The 23,815-nt window shown below is 52.7% G+C and overlaps 1 protein-coding gene across 1 annotated transcript in view; it reads right to left on the reverse strand.

The window, feature by feature from the left end:
* The window catches only part of BLTP2 (bridge-like lipid transfer protein family member 2), a 43,079-nt gene extending 19,531 nt beyond the window's left edge, over positions 1-23,548 (reverse strand). The window contains exons 1-16 of the mRNA XM_081889573.1: positions 23,419-23,548; positions 16,930-17,059; positions 16,262-16,311; positions 15,009-15,162; positions 14,798-14,916; positions 14,158-14,218; positions 13,011-13,185; positions 12,390-12,516; positions 11,992-12,116; positions 10,107-10,174; positions 9,849-9,997; positions 8,769-8,884; positions 7,513-7,676; positions 6,413-6,689; positions 5,351-5,556; positions 2,336-3,419 (exon numbers count right to left, since the gene is read on the reverse strand). Coding sequence (XP_081745699.1) covers positions 2,336-3,419; positions 5,351-5,556; positions 6,413-6,689; positions 7,513-7,676; positions 8,769-8,884; positions 9,849-9,997; positions 10,107-10,174; positions 11,992-12,116; positions 12,390-12,516; positions 13,011-13,185; positions 14,158-14,218; positions 14,798-14,916; positions 15,009-15,162; positions 16,262-16,311; positions 16,930-17,059; positions 23,419-23,489 — 3,076 coding nt within the window. The 5' untranslated portion in view covers positions 23,490-23,548. The remainder of the gene's footprint in view (positions 1-2,335; positions 3,420-5,350; positions 5,557-6,412; positions 6,690-7,512; positions 7,677-8,768; positions 8,885-9,848; positions 9,998-10,106; positions 10,175-11,991; positions 12,117-12,389; positions 12,517-13,010; positions 13,186-14,157; positions 14,219-14,797; positions 14,917-15,008; positions 15,163-16,261; positions 16,312-16,929; positions 17,060-23,418) is intronic.
* Between the last annotated feature and the right edge of the window lie 267 nt (positions 23,549-23,815).

Consider the following 23,815-nt stretch of genomic DNA (forward strand, 5'->3'; position numbering starts at 1 on the left):
AACAGCCCACGGAGGGAGGCTGCAGCATTTGCGGCTTTTTGGAGAAAATGCGAGGAAGAGGCAGAATGGCAGAAATTTATAAAATGATGCATAGCCCAGAGAAATTGGAGAGGGAAAAGTTTTCCTCCCTTCTCTTATAACACCGGGACAAGTTAAAAAGATCTGGGACAAGTTTTTTTAAAAAAAGACTTGTACAGGGTTAAACTGTGGAACTTCCTCCCACAGGAGGCCACCAAGCTAGGTAAAGGTAAAGGTACCCCTGACCATTAGGTCCAGTCGTGGGTGTCTCTGGGGTTGTGGCGCTCATCTCGCTTTACTGGCCGAGGGAGCCTGCATACAGCTTCCAGGTCATGTGGCCAGCATGACTAAGCCGCTTCTAGCGAACCAGAGCAGCACATAGAAATGCCGTTTACCTTCCCGCCGGACTGGTACCCAATCTACTCGCACTTTGACGTGCTTTCAAACTGCTAGGTGGGCAGGAGCAGGGGCCGAGCAACGGGAGCTCACCCCGTCGCGGGGATTTGAACCACAGACCTTCTGATCGGCAAGCCCTAGGCTAGATGGCTTTAAAAGAGGATTAGGTGCATTCATGGAAGGGGTGGGTGGCTATCAAGGTCTACCAGCCATGGTGGCTCTGCTCTACCTTCACAGCTGGAGATAGGTAGCCGTGTTGGTCTGCCATAGTCAAAACAAAAAAAATTCCTTCCAGTAGCACCTTAAAGACCAACTAAGTCAGTTCTTGGTATGAGCTTTCGTGTGCATGCACACTTCTTCAGATACCAAAACAAAAAAAAAATCCTTCCAGTAGCACCTTAAAGACCAACTAAGTTAGTTCTTGGTATGAGCTTTCGTGTGCATGCACACTTCTTCAGATGGTATCTGAAGAAGTGTGCATGCACACGAAAGCTCATACCAAGAACTGACTTAGTTGGTCTTTAAGGTGCTACTGGAAGGAATTTGTTTTGTTTTCACAGCTGGAGGCAGCAATGATTCAGAATACCAGTTGCTGGAAACAAGGGGAGGGGGAAATTGCTCTTGTGAATCCTGCTTCCTTGCTTCCCATTGCGGCATCTGGCTGGCCTCTGTGAGAGGAGGATGCCGGACTAGACTGGCCATTGACATGAGGCAGCAGAGCTCTTCTTACGTTCCTAATAGTGTCTCTGAGCATGTACAGAAGGCACCCCCCCAACAAGTACCTACACAACCCATCCCGCATTCTCAAGACAAATGGAGAGGAGGAGTGCAGTGCACACACCCTGAGCTTCGTGGGGAAGAAAGGTGGGGTGTAAATGGAATGATAATAAAGTTTAGAGCGTCGGGTGGTTTATCAGTAATGCTCAACTTATTTATTTGCTTATTGGATTAATGTCCCACAATTTTTCCCCTGAGGAGCTCATGGGTTCCCCCCTCCTTGTTTAATCCCTATGAGGCAGTTGAAGCTGAGAGTCAGTGGCTGGCGCCCCCAAGGTCACCCAGAGCACTTCAGTGGGTTTTCAAACCCTGTTCCTCCAGGGAGAGCCACACTTTGGCTCTCCCTCAAGATTTATGAGGCTTGATAACAAACCATTAATTAGCTGCAGCTGCCCCCCAAACCCTGCAGTCACCTGAGGACAGTGCAGAGACCTTTCCGCTAGAGACCCCCTGGGCTCTAGGGCTGGGCAACATTTGGTTATCAACATTGCGATATATCACCAGCTAAACATCGTGAAATACGGATATTTCACAATAAGGATGGAACGATGTAGAGGCATTGGGGGGTTTCCCCACATTGTGATTTTTGCATAGCAAGCACATACAGACATTATGATTCACAATATATCACCAGGTCAAAATTTTCAAAGCCATTATCGTGATATGGACTCAAAACTGGTTTGGGACAATATATTGCCCAGCTCTAATGTGATTCGTGATACACTGCTAGGTCAAAAACTATGAACCCAATATCATGATATGGACTTCAAACCAGTTTTGGACAATCGTACCTTGGAATCTGTTCTGGAAATCTGTTCGACTTCCAAAATGTTTGGAAACCAAAGCGCAGATTCCGATTGGTTGCAGGAAGCTCCTGCAGCCAATCGGAAGCCGCGGAAGCGGTGTTGTACATTCGGGTACCAAAGAACGTTTGCATACAGGAAGACTCACTTCCGGGTTTGCGGCATTCGGGAGCCAAAACGTCTGAGTACCAAGACATTCAGGATCCAAGGTATGACTGTATATCAACATATTGCCCAGCCCTACTGGGCTCCCTCCCTTTGCAGACCCTCAAATATCCTCCCCACATGCCCTGGGATGAGGACAGCAAAGCCCCCACGTGCTGGGAACGCCAGGACCTCACCGAAGAAACTGTTGATGCTCCCCTTGACCATGCGGCACCAGTGGGTGATGAGGTCCAGCCCGTCAGCGGGGAAGGGGCTGGTGGCGTCCAGCTCGCGGATCTGCCGCAGGACCCTCTCGGCACCGTGGAAGGACTCGTCGGCCAGCGCCACCAGCTCTAGGCCGGCCACGGTCCAAGTGAGGAGGGCTCGGCGCATGGGCGTGTTGCCATAAAGGCGCTGTGAGCGCTGGATGTAGATCTCGATGTTCTTCTTCTCCAGTGAGGCGTACAGTTCCTCGATCTTGCGGGCCGGCAGCAGCTCCCCGTGCTGCTTGCGCAGGGCGGCCACCTTGGCATCGAGAAGGTGCAGCCGCTTGGCGCTCTCCTTGCTCTCGTCCTTCATCAGTTCGTAGTTGTCGCGCAGCTTCACCTCAAAGACGTCATCCAGGAAGACCCAGGAGAACTGCTGGACTTTCAGCAGCAGGTCTGGAGGGAGCCGGGAGCCGGGGATTTCTCCGGCGCCGCTTCTGCCATGGAGGCCCTTGAGCCACTTCTGGATGCCCAGGGCTTCATCCAGGGTGGCTGAGAAGTCGTACTGGTAGGGGAACTCCACCGCCACGCTGGCGCATGACAGGGCCCAGACGCGGTTGCGCAGCGTGCTCAGGGAGGGGAACGGCCCTCGGTGCAGGATCATCTCCTCCAGCTCAGGGACGGCTTGCAGCTCAACCTCCTTCAAGACAAAGATGCTGTTGCCGTCAAAGCCGGCCGCCAGCCCTGGGCAGTAGGCATGGAGAGACGTGCCATGGCGGTTGAGCAGGAGGCGCTCGGCCGCCAGGCTCAGGTAGTGCATCTCTGAGACGAAGGCCGTGGCCTTGAGGGAGCTGAGCTCCAGTGTCAGGGTCAGCAGGCGCCGAGGAGGGGAGCTGGCCTCAGGGGAACTCCCCTCAACGGTGGTGGGGTGGCCGTCAGCGGGCAGGGCAGCCCTCGGCGTGGACAGCAGGTCCCGCAGGGTCTCGTAAGAGTGCAAGGTGGACAGGAGGTGCTGGAAGAGGTACATGTGGTTGGCGGGGCTCCAGAGGATGGTCAGGCTCTCGCCGCACTGGACCTGGCGGTGGAGAAGGGCAGAAGGGTCAGGCAGGAAAGAGGAGAGAGAGAAGGCAACCCTGTCCCCCAAAACGCGGGGGAAGAAGTGGCTGAACAGTGGAAGATTCGGGACAGAGAAGAGAAAGGACTTCTTCATGCAGTGTGGAGTTAAACTGTGGAACTCACTGCTGCTGCAGGAGGCGGTGATGGACCAGCAACTGGTATGGCTTGATTTAAAGAGGATTGGGCAAATTCATGGAGGAGGAAGAGGACTTAGCCTCTGGAAGCTGTGGTGGGGAGAGGGCTCTTGTTGGTTTCCCACGGGGGCATCTGATTGGGCACTGTGGGAAGAGGATGCTGCGCCAGGTAGGCCATGGGCCTGATCCAGCAGGCTCTCCTGAGGTTCTTTTGTGCTCTTGATAGTATCAGGGTGTGATGGCTGGGACTGGGGCTCAGACTCGGAGCCAGACGAGTCTCAGCCCGCACCGGATCCTCTGCCTCAGGCAGCATCCAAACCTAGTCTGGGGCCTGAATCTGAAGAGCCCCAGTCTGCACAGGTTCCCCTGCAACTAGCACCAGCCGGGCTGAGTCAGGGGCCTGAGCCTGCCCTGGCTCCAGATGCGGGGATTACCTCATTGCCCTCTGCTGGGCAATCACGTACAGCTGCTCCACAACCAGTTGGGTCAAGAGAGGCTGAGGCGGCCCCTGGGTCTAGTAACCCACCGACATCTCTCGAGCTGCAGAGACTGAGGTCTGAGAGAAGGAGAGACCTGAGTACTTGCAGGAGGAGTGCTCGCCTTTGGGCGAGACAGGGAGGTGAGTCACCGGGGGATCAGGACCTGCCGTTACCCTGTCAGAGATAAAAGGCTGCTGGACCCCACCCCAGGTTGCAGAAGCAACATTGCTGCTTGCTGGAACCTGCCTGAGACCCTGTGCCTGACCTAGCCCAGTTTCCTGCTTTGGCCCTTTTGGACTGACTCTTCATTGAATCCTTGGATTTGGGACCGGACCTGGACCGTGTGGCTCAGATTAATCCCCGGGCCCAGCACACAGGGAAACCACAGAAGGGGAGAGTTAATCCCTGCTGCAGGGGGAAGTGATGGCCCCCAACTTGGATGGCTTTAAAAGAGGATTGGACAACTCCATAGAGGAGGAGCAAACTATTAATGCTTCCTAGCCAGGATGGCTCTGCTCTGCCTGAACAGAGGCAGCCATGCGTCTGAATCCCAGTTGCTGGAAACAGCAGGAGGGGAGAGGGCTCCTGCGCTCAGGTCCTGCTTGGGAGCTTCGCATGGGGGCATATGGCTGGCCATTGTGAGAACAGGAGGCTGGGCTAGATGGGCCCCTGGCCTGATCCAGCAGGCTCTGCTGACGTTTCTATGAAACCTCCAGGTCCAGAAGCAGTCTATCTCGATTGCCAAGTTCTGAGGGGGCATTTGACCACAGCGCAAGGTAGGCCCCCTTTGGCTCAATCCAGGAGGGCTCCTCTTATGTCCTTATGTGCATCAATAGTAATTATAACAACAAAATAAAAATTGTATACCACCCTTCATCCAAAAATCTCAGGGCAGGCCACAAAATAAAAATACAGCTGTACCTTGGTTTTCGAACATTTTGGCTCCCAAACGTCACAAACCCAGAAGTGAGTGTTCCGGTTTGCAAACTATTTTTGGAAGCTGAACATCCTATGGGGCTTCCGATTGGCTGCAGAAGCCTCCTGCAGCCAATCAGAAGCCGTGCTTTGGTTTTCAAATGTTTTGGAAGTCGGACGGACCTCTGGAACGGATTCCGTTCGAGTTCCAGGGTACGACTGTACAGGTAAAAGCACAAATAAATAGTTAAATCAGAATAACCGCCCCCCCCATGTTGATGCCCCTTCTCCCAAGGTCCCAGGTGAGCAGGGAATTGCTGCCCGCCTCCCCCTCCCCGCTTGACAAAGGTGGGCGGTGGTACCTCCAGGGAGCGGATGCTGCTCCGATAGGTGAGGGAGAGGCTGGAGAGGTCGGCCAGGGGGCTGGGGATGGCGGGGGCTTTGCAGCAGGGCTGCATCTTCTCCGTGATGCTCTTCACCAAGGCCAGCGCCACCCCCTGGACACTGATGGTACAGCTTTCAGCACTGCCCAGCATGGTCAGGGTGTCCAGCCTGGCCTCTGTGGCCCCTGGTGGGGGGGGGGGAGAGAGAAAAAGAGGGAGGGAGGGAGAATGGATGGCACGCCGGTCAAGCTCCATTTATTTATTCATGATATGATTACCTTATTGTATTATTAGGATTAATATCTTTAATAACAACCTGTCCTTCAACCCGTCCAAGCAATGTTAAAAACAGTTGCCAACCACTCACAATCAGTTTTTTTGTTTTTTGTTTTGTTTTGTTTTGTTTCATGTTCTGGGAACAGCAGTTTGCTCTTGGTGCTGGGAATTGTAGCTCCATGAAGGGCATACTACAGTTCCCAGGATTCTTTTTTTGGGGAGCGGGTGCTTTAAATTTATCTTATTTATTTCATAATTTACAGACCTCTTGATTGTAAAACACACACCAAACAAACCTCAAAGCAGTTTACAAAAAGAATAATAATAAAAAATCATTCAAAATCAGTATCAAGAAATGATTAAAATCAGCTAAAAAGCAGATTAAAAGACAGGTCACTTTCTATATAGCCAGGAGAGGCTTTGCAAAGGTGCCTTCCTGGTGTCAAGAGGCAGGGAGTTCCAAAGGAAGGGGGTGCTGCAGCTCTAAATGACTGAAAATGATTTCTCCCTCTCTTGTAACACTAGAACTCAGAGATCCATTGAAGATGAATGTTGGGGACAAACAGGACAGATGAAAGGAAGTCCTTCTTCATGCTGCACTGAGTTCAAATTTGGAACTTACTCACTCGTGTTCCTAAGGAACGGTGCCCCAATGGCTCACTGAGACCCATCTCCAGCTTCCCCCGGTCCTGTCTGACTTTGGGGGCAGAAACAGCCTCCGCTGCACCCCAAGGCTCTTGTCCCACCCCCACCCCCAGCACTCACCGGCCAGGCTGGACAGAGTGAAGAGGTTGACGTCCTCCACCTTCAGGTCAACCTTCCAGAGGACCCCCAGCTCCTCCCCAATGGAAAGAGCTGCCTCCTCCTCCTCTGGGCATCCCAGGGTCTCCTCCATCCTCTGGGGGCGCCAGAGAGACAGCACCCTGGAGAGGCACTCGGAGCAGGTGTCCGAAGACTCCACCTGCAGCCCACGGAGGGTGCAGTCCAGGAAGAGGGTGTCAGCGTGGGTGCTGGAGGTGCCCAGAGGCTGGTTGTAGCTGCCCTGCGGAAGAGGCCAGAAATGAGTCATTGGGACATTGTGATCCCAGGCAGCGGCCATGAGGACTAGCATCTCGGTTTCGTTTTTTGGGGGTAGATACCACTTTAGAATCGTGAGGTCCAGAATCTTATTTTCTCTTCAGGAAAGGGCGACAGCTCAGGGCAGAGCGCTTAGTCTGCATGCAGAAGGGTCCTGGGTTCAATTCCCCGAATGCCATCTCCAGGTAGGGCTGGGAGAATCCCCCACCTGCAGCCTTGGAGAGCTGCTGCCAGTCCGTGTAGACAATACTGAGCTAGACAGGCTCAGGCTCAGAGCAGGTCTTAGGCTCAATCCCCAGAATTTCTAGGGATGGATGAGCCCCCAAGACGCCAGAGAGCTACTGCCAGTCAGTGTAGACAACACTGAACTGGCCTGACTCCTGCATTCCCTCCTACAGCTTTTGCTTCGCAGGGGGAAATCAAAGCTATGCTCTCCCTGAATATTCACGGAGGTGGCAACTTGAATTAGCACCTTCGCTTTTCTCTCTCTCACTTGCTTCTCTCCCCCACCCCCCAAAAACCCATCTGTTCTCAGCTCTTTTGCCCCCCACAAAAATGGGACAGGAGATGCAAGATTGTCTGTGCCCTGGGATGCAGCAGGGATGACAAGGCCTGCAGAAAAATGGGGTGGGACAGCCCCGGGATGCAAGGGTGGGGAGGCCCTGAGCTGCACGGTGGGGGCTTGGCACCCAAGCCGGACCCTGCCAGAAACCTCCCAGAATCTGTGCCAAGCCCCTTCCCCCCACCCCACCCTGCTCTCTCTGCCCAAGCCCTGTCCCCTCATTCACTTGCAGATTGAAGGAGTCGAGGATGAGGGCCTCTCCCCAGACGTGCATGTTGGGCGGGTGGGGGGCGCGCTGGATGTGGGAGTCAGCCCCCACGCGCCAGCAGAGGTGGTCGACTGCCAGGACGGCTCGCTGGTGGACGCTCTGCGGACGCAGGTGCTGGTAATCTAGAAGGCAGAGGGAGGAAGGGAGAGGGAGAGGGAGAGAGGGAGAGAGGGAGAGAGGGGGAGAGAGAGAGAGAGAGAGAGAGAGAGAGAGAGAGAGAGAGAGAGAGAGAAGGAGGAAGGGAGGGAAATTGTCCACAAACTGCTGGGAAAATTCCCCAACTTTTTCTCCCCAAAGCTACAGGAGATTGCTGGTCTTTGCGGACCCCTTAAACAACAGCTCCCAAAGTGGGCGGTATCATGGGTTTACTTGGGGGTTATGCGAAGAGGCAAGGGGGGGGCAGGGGGGCAGGCTGCAGGTGTCAATGACCACCCAACTTTGAAAGCTGGCATCACTCGATCAGGTTTCTGATCTATTTGTTGCATTTATATCCCACCTTTTTTCTCCAAGGAGTTCAAGGTGGTGCGCATGGTCCCCCCCCATTTAATCCCTCACAACAACCCCACGAGAAAGGACAGGCCAAAAGTGAATGACTCTCCCAAGGTCACACCCCGGGAAAGCTTCATGGCCAAGTGGGAGGATCCGAACCCTGGTCTCTCGCAGGTCCTAGACCGATGCTCCAAAAACTGCTCCACCCTGGCTCCCCATTAAAATAAATGGTTTTAATTTGTTTTGGAATCAATGCACAATTAATTGTGGCTGTTCTGAATTTCATTGCATTATCATCTCAGGCTCCAGAGCAGCCGACAGATTTGTTGTTTTGAACGAAAAAGAAGCAAGTCCTTTCACGCAGATCAAAACCCTTAAAAGAATTGCCATTAAAAACGTCTGAGATTGGTTACAGTCACAGATGCATTGCAAAAGCAATAAATTAGAAACAGTCAAAACTTTTGAACAACTGTTTTAAAGTTTTATATCTAGGCATGCCAGTTTGCTAAATTTATAGTATTATTTTTGAAAATAATATCTATCCATCGTTGCAAAGGGATGATCCCAGTTTTGTTTTGTTTTTAAAAAGAGGCCAGTCCCCAGTGAATTGCAGGGGTTAGGCTACGATTCTGAGTAATTGTTGTTTATTACATTTACATAACACCCTATACACGCAGGTCTCAGGGTGGTTTGCAGGATTAAATCACAAAATACACAATCCTTACCTAGGGAGACGGAGTTCAGGACCAAGGCAAATGGTGGGGTGTCCCCCAGCTGCACAGAGACACTGACATTGGAGACAGAGGCACTGAGGATAATGGTGGCCAGGATCTGCGGCATCCTAAATGGGGGAGAAATGGGTGTCGCTCTGCACTGGATCTGCAACCTCACCAGAGATGCCATATTTGAAGAAGGGTGGTGTGATGGACCCAAGGCTCCTTTGGCGGCTCTGCTGCAGCAGGCCAGCTCCATCAGGCCTCCTCCTCTCCCCCCAACTGTCGCCTGGGGGCCCCCATCCCACCAGGCTGCCTCGGTGAGAAAGGCAGGAAGCACTCCATCAGCTCTGCTGAAATAGCAGGGGGTTGGACTAGATGACCCTTGGGTCTCCCTTCCAACTCTGCAATTCTGCAATTCTATGAAAGCCCAGCTCCTTCAAGCACCCCCTGCCCCTGAACTGTGCCACCTTGTCATTATAAAAAAACCTGGTGCCTGAGCTTGCTTCTTTCCTCTACCCTCCTCGGCCCTTTTCCTTCGTTTGTCATGTATTTTATATCATAAGCCTGCAGGCAAGGAGTGCCTTGCTTTATGTGACTGAATGCAAACCACTCAGGGAGACTTTTCGGCTGAAGAGGGGGTGCAAATATCCAGAGTGCTGCCATGTGGATGGTGGAGCAAGCTTGTTTTCTGCTGCTCCGGAGGGGAGGACCGATGGATTAAAATGAGAAGAAAGGAGATTCCAACTACATCTTTGGAAGAACAGACGGTGAGAGCTGTTCGCCCGTGGAACGGACTCCCTCGGAAAGTGGTGGGCTCTCCTTCACTTTAAACAGAGGCCATCTGGCCATCTGTCAGGGATTATTGGGCCACAATTCCTGCGTGGCAGCAGCTTGGGCTAGGTGACCCCCTGGTGCCCCTTCCAACACCACAAATCTATGCTCCAAATAAATAAATAAATCTGATTTTGTGAACTGCCCTGAGGCCTGCGGGTTTAGGGTGGCATACACATTTCATAAATAATAATAATTGCAATAATAAATAAGTAGCAGGGCTTCGGGCGCGGAGGGAGGGGGGGAAGAAACCCTGACCTCCTGTTGCTGTTCCTGGTGGGGGCCGGGGGCCCCTCCTCTTTCCGCGCCAGAGCCAGCATGCTCAGCCAGTGGGAGAACTCCTGGTGGCGGTAGTGGACAATGCAGGTGTTGAGCACCACGGCGACCGAGATGTCGATGGCCATGACCTACAGATGGGTGAGAGAGGAGGAGTGCCATTGGCAGCGCGCCGTTGCAGGGGGTTGGGCTAGATGACCTTTGGGGGTCCCATCCAACTACAGCAAGAGAAGCACTTGCCTGCAAGGTGGCTTTCAGCAGGCTGAGGCAGACGATCCGCTGGCGGCTCTGAGAGAGCAGGAGCCCATCTGCGGGGAGAGAAAAGAAAAGAAGAGGGGCTTTGTCAGGGTTGTGGGTGGCCGAGTCTCCCGTGCCCTCCTGTGATCGGATTTACGTTCCTTGTGAAAGAGCCCTCCTAGGCGGGGGGCGCATTCCACTCGGGGGGGGGGCGGTGCAAAGGGGGGCAGGGCAAGGGATGACACATTTCACCCCTTCTTGAGGCTGGCTGGTCTCCTCCCTTGAGGAAACTCCAAAGTAGGGAGTACAAATGGCAGTGCAGACATTCAGTATATAAAAATAATGAATGAAAGCAAGCAAGGGCCAAGCTGGATCGAGACACATCAAAGAAGTGTTTCAGCTAAACGCGTTGCAAACATTGTATGAGAAATCAGGTGAGCAAAAACAAAACTCCACAGCGCCATCTGCTGTCACAGTGTTAGAATACTTAAACAACGCACATACAGTCGTACAGTCATACCTCATGTTGCGTCTGCTTCAGGTTGCGTTTTTGCGGGTTGCGGACTGCCAAAACCCGGAAGTACCAGAACGGGTTACTTCTGGGTTTTGTCAGTTGCACGTGCGCAGAAGCGCTAAATTGTGCTTTGCGCATGCACAGAAGCGCCGAATCACAACCCACACGTGTGGGTTGTGAACGCTGCGGGTTGCAAACGTGTTCGCAACCTGAGCGTCCACTGTACCTCCATTTATGTAACCCTCTAGTTACGTAAACCTCGGGCTGCACACGCAGCAAACCCAGAAGTTTTACCAGGGTTCGCCGTGTGCACATGCGCAGAAGTGGTCCTCAGGTTACCGAAACATCAGGATCTGACCGGACCTCCGGAATGGATCCCGTCCGCAACCGGAGATACCACTGTACTGTAAAGCACTTTTTCTTTGCCAATGTAGCTGAGTAGCCAGTGGGCAGAGTGGCCTACAGAGAGAGGGTGTGGCTAAAGAGGAGGCGTGTCCTGAAGAGAGGGTGTGGCTAAGGAGAGGTGTGACCTAGGGGAGAGGGTGTGGCTTGGGAAGAGGGTGTGGCTGAGGAGGAGGCATAGCCTAGGACAGTGTTTCCCAAACGTTTTTGGGCAACGGCACACCTGTTTACTGAAAAAAAATCTCGCGGCACACCACCATTAAAGCCCCGCCCCGTGACGTCAGCGCGCAGCGTCACGCCGGGAGGGACGCACAAAAGTGAAAGTTTTTTCCCTCCCCCTTGCTGGGGAACCTCCAAGCTTTGGGGGTGGGAGGAGGCAGCAGAGCGAGGGACTGAGGGACGGCGGCAACTGAGGCGGCGGCGGCTGAGGCAGAGCTGGGAAGGGGGTTTCCAGGGGACACGGCAGCTCCTCGAAAGGCTTCTCTCAGCTGCGCTCAATCCGCCTCGGAGAGGATTTCCCCTCCGGTCCCATGCGTTCGTTTGGGGCATCGCTCCGGCTGCTCCCTCTCCCGCCGCGCAGGAGCGATGCCTCTCTCTGGCTCTCCCTCCGCGCAGGCTGAGGGAGGGAGGGAGGGGCGCGTGTGACCCGTCTCTGCTGGGAGACCAAACCCAGCGAGGCAGAGTCGCGCGGAGGCGCCCAGGCAGCGCTGCCGGCTGCGAGGAGGAGCGCCAGGCAGCAGCAGGAGGCGCGGCCTCTCCTCGCCGCCGCCGCCCCGCCTCTCGCCGCCCGACTCGCCCGCCTCCCTCCAGGCATCTCGCGGCACACGAGGCAACGTCTCACGGCACACTCGTGTGCCGCGGAACACCGGTTGGGAAACACTGGCCTAGGAAGTGTCATGAGGGCTCTAAGTGCACACCATGTGCCCTACTGTTCCTCTGTCCTCCTCTTACTACTTTCCTCCAAGCACTTGCCTTCCAGCGTGAGTTCGAGGCTCATCTGGGGCAGGTCGCAGGTGGGCGTGAAGCTGCGGAGAGGGATCTGCTCCCCGTCACACTGGTACGCAAACTGCAGCAGCTTCAGGGTCCAGGTGAGATGCCTGCAATGGAGACGACAATGGAATGGAAGCTCCCTTCAATATACCAAGTGGGAATCTTTGCCCATCTAGCTCAGTGGTGCCTACTCTGACCGGCAGCAGTTCTGCCATGACTCCAGGAAGGGGGTCTCTCTCCCAGCCCCAAATGCAGAAGCCAGGATTGAGCCTAGGACCTTCTGAGCTAAGTTGAAATCAAGATTCCCCTCTTCATGGCTTTGAATTAAAGGTTTTGCATCCAGGAACAGGGGCTCCCTGAACCCCCCCACTCCTCGTTACCTCTTCTGGCTGTTCATGGAGAGCACCAGGCTGGTGTTCTGCAGCTCCACCTTCACCCGGCAGGGCACGTACTTCAGGCTAGCCAGGCTCAGCATCGAGGGGCGCAGCTCAACGGCCGTGGCGGGGTCTGGAAGGAGGGGAAAGAGCCATGCATGAGAGGCTCATGGGCCTCTCGAACCCAAGACACTCGCTCGAGGGCACCCCACCTGAGGAATGGAGGAGAGACGGACCCCTCTCCCAGCTCTCTCCCTCCCTCTCTTGTGCACTTGCCAGTTTCAGGGTAGAGAACTACAGACCCTTGCACCCCGTGCCAAACCGCCTCCCACCGCAGCTGGTTCCTTCAATCATAACACCAACCACTCATTTGGAAGCGACCCGCTGAAAACGGAAGCAGCAAACCAAGGGTTTGGGGTCAGGACACCAGGCGCCCTTTCCAATGGCAGGGCAAGAAAGTATACTTCGCTCAACTAGGAGGAGCGGGGTGTTCACCCCAGGTGAGCAGGTGAGTTGCAAATTGTGCCTGAGCTCTGGGAAGCCAAAGAACAGGAGGAGGAGGAAGGAGCCCACCCTCAGCCCTTTGAGGTCCCCCTCAAACACCCCTGGGAGCCCAGAGTTCTCGACCTGCCGTATCTCCGCCTCCGACGCGCCGCAGCAGCTCGCTGTGGAAGAGTCCCTCATGCAGCTCGGCGTGGAAGCTCCAGACGCCCACCTCCAGGCCGCAGAGCTGCCACTTCCTCAGGCGCAAGTCCAGGGAGACGGTGAGGGCCAGTGACAGCTCAGCCAGGCAGGCATCGGCCTGCAGGGGAGAGGGAGAAGGAGGAATCCGCCATGGGGGAGATGCATTTCTGCCTGTTAGGGCTGGACGATAGATCAATGTATTGACCAAAGCCGATTTGAAATCCGTAGCATGGTATCGGTTTCATAATTTTGGACCTGGCAATATATTGCAACTCATGATGTGTGTTGTTTAGACAAGTCAGCCTGGAAACTTGGAAAGCTGGTGTAAATTGCAGTCATACCTCGGGTTACAGACGCTTCAGCGTTTTTTCGGGTTACAGACCGCCGAAACCCGGAAGTACTGGAACAGGTTACTTCCAGGTTTCGGCGGTCACACATGCACAGAAGCGCTAACTCACGCTTTGTGCATGCGCAGAAGCGCCGAATCGCAACCTGCGTGTGCGCAGATGCGCCCTGCGGCTTGCGGGCGCTGCGGGTTGCAAACATGCATCCCGCACGGATCATGTTCTCAACCCGAGCGTCCACTATAATCTGTTTTTATTCGACTGCTATTTTAACTTTTGGAAAGTCTTAGGTTGTTGTTTTTCTTTTACTTATTGACTTTTTTTTTGCAAACCGTTTTGAGGCTGGTGACTGTTTTAACACCCAAGTGCTGTATATGAATCAATAAAGCATGCAGGCCTGAGAAAGGCAGGAGCCCTTGGGGAGAGGGAAGGTTGCAGCTGTTAGTGATTGGTCAGAAGTTGGGCATTCAGCATCCTTGATCCTAGGCTGCGGGACATGCATCCAGCAGAGATGCAACAGGCACCCTCTCACTTTCAACTTATGGGCATCTCTAGAAGACCCAGACCTATGCAGTTACTTCTAATTATGCTTTTAAAGAAAATCGCTTTCTTTTATATCTTGGTGCTGGACACTGCTGTGTCTTATCCTACAGACTGGCAGTCCGGAAACACTTTTACAAATAAAGTGACAGAAGCAAGCACCCAACCACCAGGTGTTTCGCTCACCTTCCCCCCCTCTGCCTTACCTGCCGGCTGCTTTTCAGGACTTTGCTGTTCACCTGGGAGAAGGTCACCTCGCAGGCCATGCTGGGGGAGGCAAAAGGGTGGGGGACAAGAGCAATCCAACTCTGAGTGATCAAAGAACAAAGAAAAACCCTGCAGTGACCCCCACCCACAACTGAGAGATTTATTTTTTAAGAAATAGTACTGCCTTAAGAAGAGGCTGGCTGCTGGAGCAGGCCAGTGGCCTGTCTAGTCCTGTCCCCTCTTCTCACAATGGCTAGGAATCTAGATAGACTGCCTCTGGACCTGTAGGTTCCATAAGAACCAAAGAAGAGCCTTCTGGATTAGGCCAGTGGCCCATGAGGTCCAGCTTCCTGTTCTCACTGGGGACAACCAGGTGCCCTTAATCCAAAACCCACAAGCAGGATCTGAGCACAACAGTGCTCTCCAGTTGTTCCCCACTGCTTGGTTTTTGGAGGTAGTCTGTCCCTGGGCATGGAGGTTCTGCTGTACCAACAGACCTCAGTAAGACGAGCTGGATCTGGAGACCCCAGGAAATGAACCCAGAACCTCTTGCATGTTAAGTCAGGTGCTCTGTCCTGAGCTGCGGACCCTTCCCGCAAGGCAGGGCTACAGGTAGCCAAACCACCCCCATAGACTCACCGTCTCCCGTCGCCATCCAGCAGGATTTGTGTCCTGGTCACCTGCACGTGCCACAGGGACTCGGAGGCCGCTGCATGCAGGACCATGACGTTGACCGCCTCCACGTGGACGGAGCAGAGCTGGGGAGGGCGCAGAGGGGGGGTGTCTGTGAGGAGGCAGAGGTCCAGACCCACCCACCCAGGCTCCCTGCCCAGACCTGAGCACCTCTCACCTGGCTGAGGAGCCGCAGCAGTGAGGGTCCGAGGGAGAGCACCTTGCCTTGCTCAACGCCACTATCTGCTGGGGCCTCCGGGGATGGCAGTCTGGGCGCCTTCTGCAGGTCCACGCGGATGCGCACTTCTCCGAAGCAGAGAGCCAGGTAGCGCCTGCAGATGGAAGGGGTGTGTGAAAATGGGGTCAGGAGCGGGGGGGGGGGAAGGTGCAACTGGAGGTGCACTCACCTTCCCCCTGCCAACCCTCCTAACGAGAGACAGGATTTCAATGCAAGCAGAGCTAGCCCAGTTCAGTGTCAAGACTTAAAGAGGAATTTTTAAGGTGTTTAAAAAGCAGTTTGGGGATTCGTAGGAAACTGACTTCTCTGACATTTGGGTCTGTTTAGCTCAGCACTGTCCGCACTGACTGGCAGCAATGGCTCTCCAAAGGGTCCTGCCCTGTCCCTCTTGGAGATGCCATCAGGGATTCAGCCTGCGGCCTTCTCCCAGCAAGCTGCAGCTCCTCCTCTAAGACTGAAAACAAGATTCTAGTCCTCGTGGTTCTCAAGAAAGGGCGGCTTTAAGCAGGGGCACAGGATGCTGCCTTACACTGAATCAGGCCATTGGTCCGTCTAGCTCTGTATTGTCTACACTGACTGGCAGAAGCAGCCAGTAGGAAAAACAGCCAATGGACAGGGCATTGGGAGTTGTAGTTCAGCAGCATCTGGAGGCCCACAGCCTCCTTTCTGATGTAGGATGGTGGTACAACCATCACCACCAAGCCCTGTTTCCCAGCCCTAACTGGAAATGCTATGAGTCAGCAGAGGTTATTCTAATTTTTTTTATTTATATATTGCCTTTAAGCAGAAGATCCCACGGCAATGTGCAACATAAATAACATAATTCATGTTATGAATGTGTTCTGGGGCCAAGCAGAGGTTGTAACGCTGAGAGGATTCCCTGAAGGATTGACCTGTGGGGAAACTACAAGAGGCAGTGTGGTGTAGTGGTTGGAGTGTTGGACTAGGACCTGGGAGACCCGGATTCAAATCTCTCACTTGATTCAAGGACTAGGACCCAGGAGAGACCAGGGTTCAAATCCTCACTGAGCCATCAAGCCCACTGGTTGACCTTAAGCCCAGTTGCTTCCTCTCAGCCTAACCTACCTCACAGGGTTGTTGTGAGGGTGAAATGGGAAGGGCGAAGACAACGTGCGCCACCTTGATATCGTTCGGGCAAAGGCGGAATATGAATGCATTCAATAAATACTCACGGGACATCATTGTTCAGGAGCTTGCTGGAGATCCAGACGCTGTCAATTTCCTAAAACGGCACAGCCAAGAGACACCCATGATGGCTGCATGTACCTCCCAGGTACGTGCCCTCTGCCCCACAGATTCAATGTGGAACACCCACGGCTATCCCCCCCCAGGACAAGGTTCAAGGGGCAGCACCAGCTTCGTAGGGCTGAAGCAGGGGAAGAATTGCACAAAACTGCCTCTTGTGTGTGGTTTGACTAATAATAATAATAATAATAATAATAATAATAATAATAATAATAATTTAAAAAATTGTATTTGTATCCCGCCCTCCCTGGCCAAGGCCGGGCTCAGAGCAGCTAACATCATAAAATCAACACAATCAGCATAAAAACAGACATCAATTAATTAAAATACATCTTAAAATTAATTCAGACAAGTTAAAATCTGGGCAGGTGGCAATGATCAGGGTGGAATTGAGAGTGGTTAATACTTGCCAGGATCAACTGTTTCCACTGATCATACAAGGACCTGTGAGTGGGTTGGGGGCCTCCTTCGGACTTGTTTTATACAAAGGAAAGTAAGTCAAATGGGCAAGACTCGCCACAGGTGAGCAGGAAAGTTTGCAAGCCTCGCCGGACCAGAGTTGATGTAAAGGACACAAACCCACCCCGGTACCTACCACTGTCTGTTGCTCCTCCTGGAACTTCAGGCTGAGGTTCTGAATCCAAAAGAACCCAAAAGAGCCCACCTTCAGCTCTGCCTGCAGCCGCCGGCGACACCAGTTGGTGACCAGGATGTACAGGAGCCACCTAAGGGAACGGCAGGATTCGAATCAGTGGCCGCCCACACATGCAAAATGCAGTCTTCCCTACGGCACCTGTTTTCTGCGGTATAGCTCAGCGGTGGGGAAACTCTACCAGGGGAATCAAACGTGTGCCTGTAAGGACATAAGCAGGAGGAAATCTCCCCTCCTGGGGTTTCCAGGAACTAGTATTCAGAAGCATCGCCGCCTCCAACTTTGGAGGCAGAGCAGAGCCCTCTTCTCTTCCATGGATTTGTCTAATCCTCTTCCGAAGCCATCCAAGTTGGCAGCCCTCACTGGCTCCTGTGGCAGGGAGTTCCACAGTTTAACTCTGCCCTGAACAAAGAAGGGCTTTCTTTTATCTGCACTGAACCTCCCAACAATCAGCAGAGGAAGGCAGCCAAGATGTCTGGAAGCCAAGATGTAGCAGATTCAGCCCTCCGACCACCAAATAATAAAGTCATGGATCCCACCACTGACTACCCCCCCCCATTAAATATTGCACCTCACAGTACGCTATTGACACAAATGTCTTCCATTTACCACAGGCTATGTGTGTCTTGCGTGAGGGAATAACAACAACAACAACAACAACAACAACAATAATAATAATAATAATAAATTATTTATACCCACCCTTCCCAGTTTAAAAACCAGGCTCAGGGCAGCTAACAGCAAATAATAAAACATTGATTAAAATGCGACTTAAAAACAGCATAAAACACAACATAAAATGCAGCATCAATATCAATTAAATTCAAAAATTCAGGGGTCATTTTGGGGAAAAACAAACCAACCCTCTGGGACTTGAAGTCTCAGGTGGGAGCTGACCCAACAAGAAAAGTTCCATTTGCAAAAATAAGAAGTTGGGTCAGGAGAGGCGTCTTTCAGACAGAAGTTAACTTATGGCTTATGCTTCAGGCTGAAACACAACAGGCGCAGCTTCTCTTGAAGTTCAGTGACTCAAAATCAGTTGTTACACTTCACTTGGAAGAAGAGGTGGCAAGATGCAGGGCCGGATTTAGGTTTGATGAGGCCCTAAGCTACTGAAGGTAATGGGGCCCTTTATATGTCCAGCTGTCCTTTGACTGCGGAAATGAATAAAAGCCCCCAATCGAAACAATGACAGTGCAGGTAAGAATTTTTTTAAATTTTCATTTTTATCATCTACAATACTGCTTAGTTTACTTTATAGTACAGTACATTGATTATTGCTTTCATTTTATGGATCAATGGTCTCGTTAGATAGTAAAATTCACGTTAAAATTGCTGTTTTAGGGGTTGTTTTTAAAAGTCTGGAACGGATTAATCCGTTTTGCATTATTTTCTAAAGGAAAGCGCGCCCTGGTTTTGGAATGCTTTGGTTTTGGAACAGACTTCCGGAACGGATGAACTTTGAGAACCAAGGGACCACTGGATATATAGAAATGAGCAAACCAGTGATATTTTAGGGACAGGCTAGCAGGTAAGGCCCATTCCTTACATCATAGGAGCCTACACAACACAAAACACTGTTGCTGGATGTTGGTTTTATTTTATTTGTTTTTTATCTTCTATTTTGGAAATGTACAACCAGGTTTTTTTTTAATTTACATTTTTGGGGGCCCCCAAGAGAGTGGGGCCCTAAGCTATAGCTTGTTTAGCTTATACGTAAATCCGGCCCCGAGGAGATGTTCCTCTGAGCTTCTGCATACTCTCATTCCTTTACTTAGTTGTGACAGGTGTCAGTTACAGCGAAATATTTTGGACGCAGCTAAATCTGCCTTCGCCGCTTCATACTTTGGCTCCTGAGCGAGGAGCCCTTTTCCTCAGATGCCCTCTCTCTTAGCAATGCCCCTCCTGAGGCGTTTTATTTGGGATACCGGATCCCAGGGAATCCCCTCGGCCCCTGTGACTGGCTTGGGAGCCTCCTCTATCCAGAAGATCTCTCCCAAGAGGAAGAGTGGCCTTTTTTAAATTTAAATTTTAATATAATTTTAATCTTTTGTTGGAAGCCGCCCAGAGTAGCTGGGGTAACCCAGCCAGATGGGCGTGGTATGAAATAATAATAATAATAATAATAATAATAATAATAATATTCCCGCAGTGTGTGCCTCTCCTGCCACAGCCCTCCATTTTCCTCCCCAGACCCTCAACCAACTCTCAGAGCCAGTTCTCCCTCAGTCCAAGCCCTGACTGACTTTCTCCCTCAGAAAAAGCGCCTTTTATTCTCCCGCCAAAATGGTTGGCTCCTCCCCCTCCTCTCAGCAGCCAATCGGAGAGAGGCTCCAGCCCTCTGGTTGAATCCTGAGGGACTGCAGCGCCAGACTCGGGCTCTGCTGTCCGTCACATGCGCCTGGTGAGGAACAGTCGAAGGAGCTGCGGATGTCGAGCCTGGAAGAGGAGACTGAGAGGAGGCAGGAGATCCAACTTCAAATATCTCAAAGCTTGTCAAATGGAAGAGCGAAGAAGCTCGTTTTCCCCCTGTTCCAGAGGGCAGGACGTGAAATGATGGCTTCAAATTGCAGGAAAGGAGATTGCTTGCTTGGATGGAAACGGATGAGCAGAGCCTACCGTCCAAAATGGGAAACGTGCCTTGGTTGCTCCACCCAATTTTGCCTTTTTTGCAAGTGATTCCTGGAAGGTTGCATAGAACTGGATTTGGTTGCTTTCAGGGGACAGGCTGAACAGGTTTTTTTAAAAAAGAAAGAAGAAATCTGCAAATGTGTGCCTTCAAACACTATTGACCTTACTTCACACAGTTCCTCACCCTGATCTTCTGAACACTTTCCAGTAGCATACATGGCTGAAGAGGATCTTAGGAGTGCTACGCTATATTATTTTTTCCTATAACAAATCCACCTCAATTCTCACCAAATGCCATCATTCACTGGCTTTCCACTCTAGCCTAAGATAGCTCGTTTGGTTTTAATGAACTGCATCTTTTTTTAGATGCGTAAGACTGGTGAGATATATTTTTACAAACAACAGAAGGAAGGAAACAGCAAACAAAAAAAATTGCGAGGATTCCAATCCAAAATTCCACACGGCAGGTAGAATTCTGCAAGCTGAATTAAACTCCAGCATTTAAACCTATTGGTTTATTTTGCACAGAATTTGATTCCGTTTCCTTTCACGGTAGGGAGGTTTCTCCTCCTTCTTCCCCACTCCCATCTCAATCCCATCTCTCAGTAGCCAATAAGGACTAGAAACTTTAATTCTGTGCCCAACGGTTTTAAGTTCTGCACTGGTGCAGCGTCACTATCGGAGCAAAATATCTATGCTGCAACAGCTAAGCCCCTTGCCATTCCCCTCACCTCCCCATCGTGTCTGTTCCATGTAGGGGGTTGGACTAGATGACCCTCGGGGTCCCTTCCACCACTACAATTCCATGAAATCTAGAGTGCTCATTTTTTTCAGTATGTCGAAACCAGACTATTGATCCACCCAGTTCAGTATTCCTTACACTGACTGGCAGCAGCTCTCCAAAGTTTCAGGCAGGGGATATTCCCAGCTCTGCTTGAAGATGCCACTGGGGATTGAGCCTGGGACCTTCTGCATGCAAAGCAGATGTCCCCCCTACCACCTCTTCCCTAAAAATGAATTAAAAAGCTAGTCCTCATGAGGTTAATAATTAGCTGGCTTAAATAGGAACATGGGAAGGTACCTTGCACAGAGTAAGACCACTGCTCTGTCTAGCTCAGTGTTCTGAACACTGACCGGCAGTGTCTTCCAGGGTTTCAGGCAGAGGAAACCTGCAACCCTATCTGAAGAAATCGGGGACTGGACCTAGGACCTTCTGCCTGCAAAGTAGGGGCTCTGCCACTGAGCTACACCTAGAGAAAGTAAAGCAAGGCTGCAGTCCTCATGGCTATTCAATTCAGGACCAGGGACACAGGTCCCTGCTTTATATCACGGCCTTTGCTGTCCCCACAATCATCCAAAATGCTCACAGCCAAACACAAAGTGACTCGCGACGGAACAGGAAGATTTTGCTCTGCTGAAATTCAATTCTTTCCCCCCTTGAAAAGGATTGCACGTGACCAACCTGTCTCCTTTCGAAACTGATTGTATCGCTCCATAGCAATCGCTGAGGATGCGCCATAAATAACCCTGATCCGCCACCATGGCTGAAAGCAAGACTCGCACCCGGGACCCAGACAAGGCCTACGGGATCGGAAGTGCGAGGAGCCCAAAGGGGCACCCGCAGTCCTTTAAGAGTGCTATAGTTCCCAAACTGAACCCCGACAAAAGGGGTCTCCCCACCCTTTGCAACCAACATCTCCTAGTGAACACTCGAGACACCGTTATTTACGTTCTAAGTCAGCCTTTGGATACCTGGAGCCTGGCAGATGTTTTCGACTACAACTCACATCAGCCCCCAGCCGGCACGACCCAGGGGGCAAGGCTCTTCCTATCTGTGACCAGGCCCCAAAGGGTGCAGGCAGATACAAACGTGAGCTGCTGTTGCTTACTGGCAAAGGAAAAGCACCCTGCACGAGCTCAGGGGCACTCCTGTCATCAGGAGTATTATTAATTGCAATCAGTATTAATGCATTTCTGTCCCGACCTTTCCCCTTTCAAGGTGGCATGCATGCCCCCGCCCTCATTTAATCCCCACAACAGCCCTGTGAGGTTCATTAAGCTGTGAGGCACTCTAACCACTACACCACACTGCCTCTCGCGAGCACCTTGTAACGTCGTCTCACACTCCCCCCCCCCCGGGCTGTGTGGGGCAAAATGAGCGAAAGCGGTGGGGTGGTATATTTGGATGATGTGGTGTAGTGGTTAGAGCAGGCAGCCCCAAACTCGGCCCTCCAGATGTTTTGGCACTACAACTCCCACCATCCCTAGCTAACAGGACCTGTAGGGATGATGGGAACTGTAGTATTTAAGCGATAAGGCAGAAAGTGGTGGGAAGTAGGGGGGAGGAGAGGTGGGGAAATATTGATAAAAAGGTGTAGTTATAGGTATATCAGTACTCAAATCTGAATTGTTAAATTGTGTTATTAGTGTTATGGTGGTTTTTGTTGTATGTGTTTTTTGTGGTTGCGGTTTGTATGGAAAAAATGATTAACTAATTTTTTAAAAAAACAAAAAACTGTAGTCCCAAAACATCTGGAAGGCCGAGTTTGGGGGTGCCTGGGTTTGAGTCTCAGACTAGGACCTGGGAGAGGCTAGGGTTCAAATCCCCCCCTTCGGCCATGAAGCTTGCTGGGTATGACCCTGGGGGCCGGGCCTACCTCGCAGGGTTGTGCTGGAAATTAAGCGAGGAGAACCATGCGCAGGATCTTGAGTTCGAAAGAAGGTGGGACAGAAATGCAGCAAGTGATCATCAGACCCTGGAATCGGGGGATAGAACAAACCCCCAAAAGAGGCGCAAAGCTTTGCAGTGTTGTGGGCACCAGTTGGGAGCAATGCCAGCAAGGGGGCAAAAAAGGAAGGGCAGTGTCAGCAGTGGGCATCTGGGTGGGCAGCCGTCCAGGGACAGGAGACCCCAGGGGCTCAGATTTGGGGGAGTGAAGGGGTTGAAGACTGGGCTGGTGGTGTCATAAGACGGCAAAGTGGGACAGGCAATGCCAGGCAAGGGGTGAATGAGAGGCTGGCACAGATGCAGACAAAACAAACAGCACAGCCACTGGCAGCTTTGCCAACCGTGATGCCCCGCAGAGCGGGTGTAAGGCAGCCCCGACTTGTGGAGGTCTCACACCTCACAGGGCTGTTGGGGGGCCTGTGGGTGGTATTTTGGGTGAGGGGGAAGAACAGGCGCTTTGAACCCTGGCCTCTTCTCTCCAACGCTACACCACGGAAGCCCGACGTGCCACCCCACTGCAGAAGGACTTCCCCAATTCCATCCCTCGCCCTTGGAGAGCTAGTGTGGTGTAGTGGTTAGAGCAAGTCCAGAACTTAGAGAATGGGCTTTCAGAGGCCGGAGCTGGCGACGCTACCTGGAATCTGAGCAGTGCCAGGCTGACGAAAGGTGGCAATCTGTGCCATGGCAGATAAAAGTGGCAACGTTTACCAAGGGTGGGGGACCGGTTGGCATGAGGGAGGGAGGCAGGGAGGGTGGGCGGCACACAGAATTATTTGGGAGAGGGAGAGGGCTAATGAAACTGGCAGTGCCCCCTGGCATCCAGAGTGGGCAGAGTGGCTGGGGGGGCGGAGGACTAGGCCAGGGTGGCAGTGCCCGCCCAACTGCAGAGAGGTGAACAGCAGGGGTGCCCAGTTTTCGGGGCTGGGGGGAGCAGGGAAGGGAGGTTGGCAGTGCCACCTGGTCATGGCAAACTGTGGGTGGCAGAGGAGGGTCTCGGGCCTTAATGGGGACGGGGAAGGCGCCCCCTAAACCGATGCCCCCCTGGAAAAAAAGAGTGCTGCAATCTCCCTTACCTCCCCAGGCAGAAGCCGCCCAGTAGCACCAGCAGGACCAGTAGCAAGGCGCCCAGCACCGGGCCCGCCATCGGGGGCGCCTGGGCTGCTCCTTCCAACCGCCCGTCGCCGGCAGCGCCTGGGGAAGGGCCGGCGGGAGCGCGCGGGCAGGGAGGGCGGGGGAGGCGGAGGCGCGCGCGCGGCCCCGTGCGCTGCAGCCATAGGCCGGGGGCCGGGGGAGGGGCGGGACTAAGGCCTCTCCGGGGAAGCCCCGCCCCTGCCTGCCTGCCGGCGTGCCAGCCTCCGGGTGCGCACAGAGCGCTTCGGCACAGGGCGGCTGCCGGCGCCGGAGGGAGCTGCTGGGCAGGGCGGAGGCCGGGTTCAAAAAAGGGGGGCCCTGAAGAAGGCACCCAGGAGG

Source organism: Podarcis melisellensis (assembly GCF_964234715.1).
Source record: "Podarcis melisellensis genome assembly, chromosome: 15".
In the NCBI taxonomy this organism is placed as follows: domain Eukaryota; kingdom Metazoa; phylum Chordata; class Lepidosauria; order Squamata; family Lacertidae; genus Podarcis; species Podarcis melisellensis.